Raw genomic sequence first — 13103 nt, forward strand, 5'->3', positions numbered from 1 at the left:
TTTACCCAATTACACTGGCAGAGACTTTGGCTCTTAATTACTAAGGAGCTTTAGGATCATGTCTATGAAATCTGTTCCACAACTTTTTTTTTTTAACATAAAAAAAAAAAAAGATTGTTTTTAAGAATAATTTGCTTTAAGCTATTATTGGGGTCTGAGATTCAGCTCCTTTTAAGAAAAATAATGAAAAAATTCTGTGCCCCAAGTACATTGGTCTAAAAATTTAAAGCAGTCAAGAGACAAAATTATTTAATGTCTATACCCTATTCTTATACAATACATGAAATTAAAGCAATTTATTACTTTATTAGCAGAGGAGTTAAATTGGGTTTCACATACTGACCCCATTTGTCACTTCTGGCTTTATAACCTCACCATGGAAGTCAATTGTGGTGAAACTTGGCATCAAGGGCCCTTAAGTTGGAAAATGAATAGTTGTGCTTTAAGGGTCTGATCCAAAGTCTATTGATCATAACAGGAGTCTTCCCATTGACTTTAATGGCCTTTGGATCAGGCCTAAAGAACCAATGGTTATTGATTTGTATTACCGTGACACCTAGGAGCCCCTGTGCAAAGCACTGTACTAACAGACTCATCACAAATGTATTTTTAACTGAAGGAGGGAGAGGGGAAATTGACAAAACATTTAACAAATAGCAAAAAAATGTTGTGATACTAAATGCTTTCTCACTACTCAATTATTTATAAAGTAATTCCCAGTGATTAAGAGAACCCGTAGCCTTTAAACACAAAGTTAGGAGTTAGAGGATGATTAACTGCACTTTATTATATCCAGTAATTAGTCTGGGTTAAAACAATGTTCTACCAACTTTACATAGTTGGTCCAGTGTAACAAGAAAATTTGGCCTCAAAGGAACAAATAATTTCTCCCAAATTTCAAAGTCCAAGTGCAATGTCACTGTAGTATGTTATAAATATATTACCAAATCATCATAACAATATTTACAGGAAATTTTTAGGCACAGTACAAAGGGAAAGAGAGGATCAGAGGTATTTTCAGTATTTATTGATATATACAGTACAAGGAATAGCATACCTGATAATCTAAAATGCTGAATCCTAAACCTTTATAGTCTTTTTCTAGTTCAATAACTTTCACATCAGGAGACCACAATGCTAGTTCACCATCTCCTTCCTCTTCAGGATGAAGGTCTACTTCTGGTTTCATCTGAAAAATAAAATATCTGCTGCAAATACTATCCCTATTTTTAGTTCTGGATGGAAGTTTATTCATTCAATATTCCTCCTACATTAATGGTTCATCCAAGATGGAACTCATCTGAAATATTATATATCCTTTTTCTCTAATTCCATCCAGACTAGGGTCCTGATCTTGCAAACACTTATGCATTTACCACAGGAAGTCCCATTGTGACCACTCCCAACAGCAAAGCTAAACATGTCCATCACGGCCTAACACTGCACACACATACTGAGATGTAATTATATAACGTTAAGGATTATTTCTAATTACACTAATGGCACTAACCTTTTACATGTCAATGGACTTCGGCCATCCCATTAGATGCATAAAAGGAAAAATAAATTTCTCAACACAAGGATTTAACCACCACATAAGGGAAAGCCCATGAAAAGACAGAAGGTCCTGAGGATTTTAAGTATTAGAATCTTAATCAATCCCAAATTGCAACTATGTGAGTACATGACTTTGAAAAAACTTTTTTTTTTTCCCCTTTAACCTTTGAACTCTGGAAGAGAGAGAAACACAAATCCCTCTAAAAATAACTGACTTCACAAGTGTATTTCAAAAAGTTTTGGGAAAAAAATCATCCCTTGTTGTCTAAGATAAAATACAGATTACAAATTTTATTGCTATTGCTTCATGTGTTGTAGAGAGAAAAAATATTGCAAATGTAAAAGAAAAAAAAGGAAGTCCGCAGGCAAGTAGCATGATCTCTGCGAAGTTTGAATGGAAATTGTCATCAGGAAACTTGAGGACCTTCCATTATTAACATAGCAATCATTTAATTTCAGCTCATTGTGTAAGCACGCAGGTATCACAAACCATCACCACTGGCCCAAAGGGATAAAGAAGCTATAATCACAGACATGGCTTCTTGCTCCCTAGATCAGAAGAAAGTAGAAATATTGTGGAGGTGGATTTAAGGAGCAAGAGAGTCTTTGGGTCATTCAGTCAGTATCAATTGTTGGCAAATGCACTTAACTGGTGTCATACGGATGAAAAATATTCATTAAAAGGCAAAGTCAAGTAGTAAGGAAGAAGGAATTCTATAACAATAGAAGGAACCATTCCAAATGGCACATGGTTCCTCTTTGTGCCTCCACTATTGAACAAAATATCCATAGTACTGGCCAACCTATCTTCCTAGGAAGGCCATCCTACCAAGCAGAATCTAGATCAGGGAGAAGGGGCAACCAGGAATAAATACATTTTATAATGGAAAAATGTTACAAGATTCAACACTTAATTTGGGATTTTTAAGGCTTCTACCATGGAAATAAGTGCTAAGGCTCCTGTTTTCCCAGTTTTGCATAAAAACTTGATTTGCAAGATGGAAGTAATCAGCTAATGGGAGCAAGGCTTAGATTTAGTATAATTCAAAGCTCCTGCTCACCTATTAAGCTGAAGAATGATGTATTTGATGTACATAGTCAGCATGCTAGCTTAGTGATTTACATACCTTGTATTTATAGTACAATGAAGTTTTTAGTAACCTACCTGAGTAAACATTAAAGTTGCGAACATGAAATATCTTTCACTGAAAACACATTACCTAAAATACTGTCATAGCCTAGGAACATGAAAAAGTCAAAGCATCACTCAAAATCCATGCACCTTCTAGTCAAGTGTTCCTGGGTCTCTGTTGAACACTTTGTGCTTTAGCTTTAAAGAGAAAATGTCACTAAATCAGTTAGATTTGTTATTGTTTAATGAAATATAATTTTCACATGCAGATTCACAGTGTTCTATTTAAGTTCCAGAATATCTCACCATGGTTCATGTCAACCCACCCAAAGACTTGGGCTATTCTGTCACTACTACACTAATTAAAGCCAAGTCCTGCTCTCATTGAGTTAATGAGTTTGGGACATCCACTACCAAAAGCTACCTTGGCACATTGTATTTATATATGTAAAAGCACAAATGTCACGATGCTCCAAACTTTCCTACCCGATTTCGTGTTCATACTTTAAAAAGATGTTGAGTCTCCTAGGAAAGTCATCTGGTGGTGTATGAGGAAGAAAATGGTATCAGAACTCTATGCGTGGCTTGTTCAAACCATTATGTAGATGCAAGGTCAACACTCAGAACTTCTAGTGGTGAAACAGACACTATTGCTAAAGGTGGGAGTGTGTCAGGGATCAGCATTGAGCCCTTTCTTGTTTAACCTCATCCTGGATACCCCCACAAGGAACATACAGAAGGAAACACCTTGGTGCGTGTTGTCTGCAGATTACATCATTCTATACACTAAGAAAAATAGTCTACAAGAGGATCTTGATAAAATGAGAGATGTGTTGGAGAGACAGGGGCACAAAATAAGCAGAGAAAGAGAACATGGTATGTAATTTCAATTATATGAACACTGTAGAATTATCCTTCAAACTAGACACGCAGTCAATACTGAAAATGCAGTTTCAAGTATTGGGGGTCCAGAACCTGAGAAAATAGAGGATTAAATAAGAGAGTGAGGATAATGAATGCTTGGCTCAAAAGGAAAGAGGTAAGTAGTGTAGGGTGTGAAAGGAAGATACAAGTAAGCGTAAAAGGAGATGTCTGTAAAACTGTGGTTCATCCAGTTTTCAAGTATGCTGCTGAGTGTTGGGTAACAAAGAAGAAACGATGTTGCACAGAAATACGAATTTGGAGATAGACAAGTGGTGTAAGCAAGAGAGACCAGATGAGGAATGTGTATGCTAGAGATATGCTCAGAGTAACACCCCCAAAATGCAAAAAAACATGAGTACAGACTCAAATGGCATGAGCATATAAACCACAGTCCTGCAAACTGTGAGTAAAAGACCCCAATATACCAAGACTAAATGAAAAAGAGAAAGGCCAGCCCAAGAAGTGGTAGGATGGCATAAAGGAAGACATGTTAGCATGTGGTGTGATAGAGAATACGTAGGGCCCTACCAAATTCAGTCAATTTCACAGTCATAGGATTTAAAAAATAATAAATGTCACTGTTTTAGATACTAAAATCTGAAATTTCACAGTGTTGTAACAGTGGGGCCCACAACCCAAAAGGGGGCAATGGTGGGGGAGGTGTCGCAAGGCTATTGTAGTGGGGGAGGGGTGTTGCAATGTTGCCACCCTTACATCTGTGCTATTGCTGGGGATGGCGGTGCTGCCTTCAGAGCTGGGCAGCTGGAGAATACTTTTGTGGGTGGACAGGGCCAGCCTTATGGGCAACCACCCAGGGCACCATGGTTGGGGGCAGGTTTCCGTGGTCACACACCCACCTACACACACCCACAGACAGCCCAAGACCCCTTTAATCCCTGAGTGCTGGACCCGGAGCTAGGGAGGGGAAGGGGCTGAGGGCACCCTGGCTGAGGGCTCCTACCATACACCACACTTCAGCTGCAGGTCCTGGCCGGGTTGGTGAGAGACAGGACTTCCTCTTCCCCTGCAGGGGCCCTTCCCAAGGCTGGTTCAGATCCATCTCCAGGAACCTCCCCTGGCTGCAGAAAGTTCTGCAGCTGCTGGCTGGAACCCCAGCTCCAAAGGCCGCGCCGCTGCCAGCAGCAGGGCAGAAATAAGGCTGGCATGATATGGTATTGCCATCTTTACTTCTGCGCTGTTGCTGCCTGTGGCACTGCCTTCAGAGCTGGGTGGCCAGCATCCACCACTCTCCAACTGCCCAGCTCCGAAGGCAACGCAGAAGTAAAGGTGGCAATACTGTGATCCCTTTACAATAGCCTTGTGACCCCTCCTGCAAACTCCCTTTTGGGCTGGGGCCCCCAGTTTGAGATATGCTGGTCTCCCCTGTGAAATCTGTATAGTATAGGATAAAAGTACACAAAAAAACCAGATTTCACGGGGGAGACCAGATTTCACAGTCCATGACGCATTTTTCACAACCGTGAATTTGGTAGGGCCCTATGTATATGGCACTGAACAGAACACTTTGGAGGGACAGAACTCACAGAGTGGAAACCATTTGATGGGATTAATGCAAGGAAGAAGAAAGAAAAGGATTCTGAAAGGTGTTTGAAAAACCACAGATGACATCGGACATAGCAAAGCGATTTGAACAAATCAACAACTTCTGACAAATCAAACAATCAGTGCTGAATCCTATCATCTGGTTGTATTATGATATCAGAGCTGTGTTGTTTATCTTACTGGGATTGGAAACAGATGTTATCTTTCATGTTTCCAACAGCACCAAGCACATGGATAACCCTCAGGACAAAAGGACAAAATACAATGAGCATTTGTTAAAGATTCGAAGTGATGACCCTACATAAGTACAAAGTAAATCCCTCTTACTGAGCTGGTTTCTCATGTCTTTTAACCTGCTTGGCATTTCCATGTGAAACAGTGATGAGATGTAAAGACCATTTTGCAAGACAGTTGGGTACAAAGAGCTGATGTACATATCCACGCAAATGGATTTCAGACATTTTTGTTTTAAAGAGCTGAAATTGGTTGAAGCAAACAAGAGGGAAGCCAAAAAAACACTGTCTTTAGAAAGTTAGTGAACTTCTGTCCAACTGAGCTAAACAATCTCTTAGCGCTACCTTTGGCTCCGGAGACGAAACCTCGATGGTGCTGAGCTCATCCACAAAGGATTCGCCACCATCGTCAAACAGGCGCCGACAACAAACCAGAGTGAACGGAGGCGGCACTTCTTTCAGAAAAGAAACTGCCTCACGGCGGGATTTTCCATAAAGCTGAACTCCATTTACCTAGGCAGAAAAGAGAAAACATGCACCACCATTCAGATATTTAAAAGGATATTGATCAGGTTCTGCAATAAAAATATTCTCTTGTTTACTTTAAACCATTACATTATATGCAATAATTGTCCTCCCCAACTGTATAAAGGTCTAATTTCACTGAGGGATTCCAGTGAAGCTTGAGTGGTTTAGTTAATGTACCCCCTAAAATATACATAAATTACTGTAAGACTGTTATTCCATCTCCGGATTCTGGTGACTTTATTGTTATTACATAGTGGTGATCCATGTCTTCTGTTTTATTCAGCTTCCCTTCATTTATTTCCTGCCCTCTGTGTTTCTAGTCCCAACACCTCCTACAGCAGGCATTTTGGTCTTAATCCCTTCATCATGGTAGTCATTCTTTCTGGGTTCCTTCCAGGTAAGTTATTCACAGCCTCCCACAATGCACAGACAGGAAAACTGATTTCAGCAGTACTTGACTTTAGTTTAAAGTGCTTTTAGAATTAGTCCTAATGTCAGAACGCTTTATTTATTAAGCACTTTTCAGTGCCTGTATAAACTGCTGGCTTGACAGCCCACATGACTGAAGTGCTTTTTTCATCAACAGGCATCCCACTGGCAATGCAAACTCCTGCCCACTGTCCCACCCATGTGCCCAAATTACTTTCTACGTGGGCCAGATTGAGAGTGTTATTCATTCTCCATGTCCCAGTCAATCCATGGTTTCTCTGCCAAGTCTGCCAACAAGGATACCAGTTAGGATCAATGATGAAGCCAAAGTAGAGCTGGTTGGAAATCCCAAAACATTCTGGAGAGGCAATTGGTGTGTTGGCATCAAAAAATAGAGTTTGAGGAAATATTTCACCAACAATTCAAGATCTGGATGATTTTGAGCTGTTCTAAATCAAATGCACCAAGTCCAAACTTCAACAATTGTTGCAGGCTTTAAAAATATAGTCAAATGGATGAAATGAACTAGATCCTTGAGAGAATATACACAAATGCTTTACACAATAAAAAGAAAAAGCAATTACAATAAGCAATTCAGCAGAAAGTCCTGACAAGTTAAGCCTTATCATCCCATAAACTTTAGCTGCTCAGTGATAACGGAAGACCGCAAGGCAATCGCTAATGATTTTTACAACCACAGATGATGGTTATGTAAAATAATATTCCCTTCAAAGTGGCTTACTGCAATAATATCTTTCCTCCCCCTCTTTTTTAAGAAACCTAAATATGATGAGTTTTCCACCCTCTCTCAACTTAACAGTTGGTAGTGTCCACACAAAGAACGTATCTAGGTGTTACACTTGGTTGCACTGTAAAAATATTACATATACAAAGAATGCAGAATTTCACCAAGTGTCAATGGCCTGACAAAACACCCTGATTCTACAGCTATCAAGTAGTGCATATGTCTACTGAAGTCAAGATCTGCCCAATGTCATTTCCAGTATCTCCATCCCTGTGGATGTGATTTAGGTTGGTTTGGTTAAGATTACATGCCCCATACTATATCATATACCTATCTTCCAGAGTCATCACTTTTCCTTAGATAAGATCAATTCTTCCTCTTTTGCTTTGTGTTTATGTAGTTTAAATATGAGTTATGCTGTTTAAGAACCTACCATTTTCCTCTCAACTTTGTAACACAATTGAGGAGATAATCTAGAGCAGGGTTTTTGCACCGCAACCCCCTTCTGACAACAAAAATTACAACATGACCCCAGCAGCAAGGAACAAAGCTTGAGTCCACTCAAGTCCCGCCGCCCCAGCTGGGGTGGGGGTGGAGAGGGGCGAAGCCAAAGCTCAAGGGCTTCAGACCCAGGCAGACTGCCTGTAATCTGAGCCCTGCCACCCAGGGCTGAAGCCCTCGGGCTTCGGCCCCAGGTGATGGGGCTCAGGCTTCGGCTTTGGCCTTGGCAAGTCTACCACCAACCCTGGTGACCCCATTAAAACAGGGTCGTAACCCGCTTTGGGGTCCCGACCCAGTTTGAGAACCGCTGATCTAGAGTTATACAGTCAGCAGAGCTTGTCAGGAAATTTTCCCACAAAATATATTTTATTGGGAAATGTTGATTTACAAAACAAGCTGGTCACAGAAGCATCTCTGTTTCAACAAAACTTTCATCACAAAGGTTTCTCAGCTCAAGAGAGAGACTGAGAGACATGCCTCAGAACAGCCAATGGCATAGTGACAAAGGCACTCAGCTGGGACATGGAAGACCCAGGTTCAAGTCCCTACTCTGCCCTATTCAGAGCAGGGACTTGAATCTGAGGCTCCCCTATCCCAGGTGAATGTCCTAACTATGAGGCAATGGAGTCAATGTCTTTATCTTGGCCTAACAATTATTTATATGAAGCAGAACAATTTCAACAGGAAAGAGACAGATACACGCAGACCTAGAGTTATGTCTACATTACAGCAGCGTGTACCGTACAGACGCTGCACGGCCAACTAGCACAGTGTAGCAGTAGGCAGTGCAGTAAGTAGCAATGTAGACAGGAGGCACTGCTTAGGCAAATAGTGAGCTCTACATGCCTGAACCTTAAGGGTGTATACCCTACTTGGCTCTTTACATGCCTAAGCAGTGCCTCCCACGTCTGCACTGTCATTTTTAGCAATGTAGTGTCCTGCTTCTAGAGCCTTTCCCTGCTGTATGGAGCTACATGTGTAATGCCAGGACTTTACATGCTGTCATAAGCATAGGCATCACCTAACTCTATGGTGCTGTTCGGCAAAAACTCGTGAGAAAGGCCTCGTTTTCATTCCACATCAGAACGAAACTGCAAGTCAAAACCTTGACGTTTGATGTGAACTGGAATTCTTGTTTTCTTGCCCTCTAAAACGGCAGATGTTTTCAACGAGCTCTAGGAACTGTAATCCAGCATGGCCGTGACTGCTGAGCTATTAGGCTAAACCGTTAATTAATTATTTAAACAAAGATATCAGTGCAAAGTTGTTGTTTTTTTAAAATGCATTTGGAGTGCTAGTGTGGTGGGAAGTTATCATCTCTCAGCGTTCTGTGATTGATGACAAGGGCTACTCTATGTCCACCAGCAGACTTGGGGACTCCCTCGCTGCTCTCTTATAGCTGCTGGAGATCAATCTCTAAGCAGGAAGGGTGCCAGATGCCTCATCCACTGATCACTCCATACTAGCCATTCCACCGAATGACAGTAATGGAGGTTTTAGAACAAAATGGATTGGGAGAGTGACAAGGAGGCAAGGGACACCATGAAAACAAACACAAGAAAATCAGTTAAAACAGGAATTTTTTGTAAGTACTGTGATTCCTATCAAACAGACCTTTATAAATGTTTAAACTTGCTATACATTTAAAAATATATCTCCCTCATTCATTATTAATCCAAACTATCTCCAGTTGTTATATCAGCACCTGTGTAATGCTGTTCGCTTTAGTTAAGGGACTGTCATAATTTCCATTACAAGCCCCTATTTAAGAGGATTTATAGCTTGGCTGTAAAAACATGCTCTAGGCTGAAACTTGGCATATATAGTTTTAGCCCTAGAGCACAGTTTTGTTTCAGTTGTTTTTTAAGCTACGGGGGAGGGCGGGGGGTTAAAAATTATAAAATTCACTAGCGCTGGACATACTTGTGGACTTGTATAAATTGAAACAATTTTTCTTTATTATTTATACAATAAAATTTTTCCAGAGTGTGGATTTTTTTGCTTTTAGTATTCAAATTTTTGTTTAATGGCCAAGATATTTAAATAACACTTTCAACATTCCATTAACCCTGTCATGTGGAAATCCAGATTTCCTCTGTTAAGCAATAATACAAGCACATGCATTAGTTCTCAGTGATACAAGTAGGCGTTTTTGGTGCTAAAGGGTTAATAATAACCAGAGCCCAGGCCACCTGAGCCCTGGACCAAAGATGAACTAATCTAGCAAAGACCCTGATACTTTTCTCACTGAAGTCAGTGGATCTTTGTTCTTTGCTGCCACTAGGAGCAGGTCCAGTAAAGCTCAATTTAAGAAGTCTATTACTCTCACCCCTACACAGAGTTAATTTTTTTCCATGTCTTAATAAAGAAACAGCAAAAAAAATCAATTGAAAAAAATTACTGTTTTATCCTTGATATCCTGCCATTAAAAATATTTATATGTATTTCTCCAAAGTAAACAGGTCCTTATTCTGGTCTGATCACACCAAAGCAGCACAAGCCCACATCCCAATACCTACTCTGTGCAGATTAATCATTAACACACTCTGCTTGCTCCTACACACAAGTTTTGTCTTTGAATTCAATATCCAAGTTCCAGAGAGTGAAAGGAACAACACAAACCATCACTGCAATGTGACTGGGTGCTTGTAGGGTTTTGGGGGGTGGTTAATATTCAGAAAGAGAGATTACCAACCACAGAAATGCAAAAGTTAACTATTCAAAGGGCTTTTACCGGAGGATCGACCCTGCGGCAATCGATGCATCGGCGGTCGATTTAGGGGGTCTAGTGAAGACCCGCTAAATCGACCGCCAATCGCTCTCCCGTCGACTCCTGTACTCCACCTGCTAGAGAAGAGTAAGGGGAGTCAACGGAAGTGTGTCTCCCGTCGACGTTGCGTAGTGTGGCCCCCACTGTAAATAGATCTAAGGTAGGTCGATTTGAGTTATGCTATTCACGTAACTCAAATTGTGTAGCTTAGATCGACTTTTCAACAAGGCCAAAGACTCTTAATTCAGGTACCATAGATTAAAAAGTATGCCTAATACAAACATCATCATTGCACTCATCTCCTTAGTATCTGAGCACTTCACAAATAATTACATAAACCTGACAAGACCCTTGGCAAGGTAGAGCAGCATTATTTTCCCATTTACCAACAGCAAGACTAAGGCACAAAACAATTTACTGACTTGTCCCTAATCTTACAGGAAGCCTGTGGCAGAGCCAGAATAGTACAGAACCCAGCTTTTCTGACTCCTAACCCCATGCTCCTCCTACCCATTGACTGTTTAAAAGATACTACTGTGCACATGCATTAGCCAACCTAAAATGTCATAAAAACATATTTTTAAAGAGTCTGAGCAGAAAGAACAACACTTCATTTCTAGTTCTGTGGACTTTACCTCTAGAAGTTCATCCTCCAGTTGCAGTAGGCCAAGCATAGCAATTGGACCATCTGGAGCAATTGAAGATATGTAGTGATGTCCATCAAATGTATCAAGTTCAACTCCTAATCTCAAAGTGTGGAGAGGCAATAGCTGCAAAAAATAAGCAGTGCCTATGTTTACAAACATGTATTCCTATATGTAACAAATGCATTCAACTTTCAATAACTGACCAATTCAAATTAAACTAGCTGCACATTAGCATATTTAAATCCTAACTCTGACATAACTAGTGTTGCATCACACAAATTTTGTTAATTTTTCTATTCAGTTAGATTGCTGTTTTTTCCTTGCACAGTCTGTCTTTTGGAAAAACGTACATCACTATCTTCTTCTCAAAAATATCACTACAGTGATGAACTGGAAAAAAAACAAACAAACAAACAGAAGAGAGGTGGATGTATAAGACTGCCCCTAAAAAGAGCACCTGACATCTATCCTCTGTCTAAAACTTGAGTTACTCTCCATTAAAGGCATGTCCAAAAGAGGAAGATCTTACTTGTGACAGCTTCAGGGTAAAGGCACCTGTATTCCCCCTCCATGGTTAATCAAGGGCACTCTCTTTAGGCTTACAGCTCCCAGTCATCACCTCTCTTAGGCAGAGACTTATGTCCCACTCCCTCTTGATCAGGGATTTTAAGGCTATACAGCTCCTTGCGCCTTCCACTGTGATATGCCCAGCAAGTCAGATTGCCTAAAAAGGCTAGCATCTGTGCTTTGCTTTCTACGGACAGTTTACTGCCCAAAGTTGTAAGTCACCATACAACTATTAAGCAACCACATTTATTCATAAGGTAAAAGCATTACAGAGAAAACATTAAAAACAATAAAAGTTCTTACACATATGCTAAAAAAATTATGAGGTCACCCAACTCCAGCCTAGAGCTCTGATAGGTTTTAGTCCTTCAAAACCAACCACTGGGTTTCCCCGATACAAGTTCATATCTGTCTTGAATCCAGAACCAAAATCCAGGCTGGGTAGATCTGCTATTTCTTTCTACAACTTGGCCCTTTGGTCTTGGCACTCCGTAACAGGTAATCAGCAGACAAGACCCTTGCCTCAGAGCATAGCTTCATAACTCTAGGTTTTTGCATTACCAGAGTTGGAGAATTTGCATTAACCTCTCCTGAGGTATTCCCCAGGAAATCCATGTAACACTTATTGTCCCAAAAGTCTATACTTGTCTGACATATTTTCAGTACAGTCTTTTGAACTTCCAGGTTTTATGTCAGTCACATCTCTCCCCCTAGAGATGACATACAATCCCAGTCCACAATAGTACATAAACTTAATAAAGTCTTTCAAGGGTATTGCAGGAAATTGCCACATCTGTCACAGGATCATAATCACTATTTTAGAGGAAGCCAATAAAACCTAACCATACAATCAGTCATCTCATTTCTTGATGACATTTCTATCAGGCTTTGGGGCAGGAAACATCTCTCTGAAGCATTTTTTGCAAATAGTTGCTATCACTTGTATCCATATTTCCACAAGGAATTTCATTGATTTTGTGCTGGCCATTTTCCTAGGGACAACCTCAACACTGTATTCCTCTCTAGTAAAACTCCACATAGCAAATATCTGCGACCATTAGGAAAACTTTCTGAGCAGGCTAGCTGAGGCTCAACCCAGACAAGCTAGCAGGCTGTGAAGAAACAAAGAAGATAGCAGAGATAATATCTGTTCCCTTGATTTAGGAACTCGGCCTGGCTTCTATCACTCAAGTTCACAACTTGGTGATCTTGCTGGTACCCAGCTGCTTCTGGTCAGATGCCCATTTAGGCTCTGATACTGCAGTCAATGTGACTCCGTACAGTAGTAAGAGTCCATACTTGCAAACCCCGTATGGCATTAGGACCTTACCGAGCAAAAAGTTTCTTGTAGTCAGTGTGACACTCTGCTCCATAGTCTGCACTGGTTTCCAGGTATTATTCAAGGTGCCACTCTTGCTTCTCTCCAACTCCTATCCTAACAGCTGGCATCAGCTAAAGCACTGAAGCCAGCAGCCCCCAGATTTAGAAGTAAGGGGCCCTAGATTCT

At 40.6% G+C, this 13103-nt stretch overlaps 1 protein-coding gene across 5 annotated transcripts in view; it reads right to left on the bottom strand.

Moving 5' to 3' along the window:
- Window positions 1–13103, bottom strand: part of PATJ (PATJ crumbs cell polarity complex component) — a 214023-nt gene that overhangs the window by 159071 nt on the left and 41849 nt on the right. For all 5 annotated transcript variants that reach the window (XM_034778751.1, XM_034778749.1, XM_034778750.1 and 2 more), the window contains 3 exons: window positions 11018–11152; window positions 5755–5922; window positions 1058–1189 (listed from right to left, as the gene is read on the bottom strand). In XM_034778751.1, coding sequence (XP_034634642.1) covers window positions 1058–1189; window positions 5755–5922; window positions 11018–11152 — 435 coding nt within the window. The remainder of the gene's footprint in view (window positions 1–1057; window positions 1190–5754; window positions 5923–11017; window positions 11153–13103) is intronic.

Source organism: Trachemys scripta, chromosome 8 (assembly GCF_013100865.1).
Source record: "Trachemys scripta elegans isolate TJP31775 chromosome 8, CAS_Tse_1.0, whole genome shotgun sequence".
NCBI classification, from domain to species: Eukaryota; Metazoa; Chordata; order Testudines; family Emydidae; genus Trachemys; species Trachemys scripta.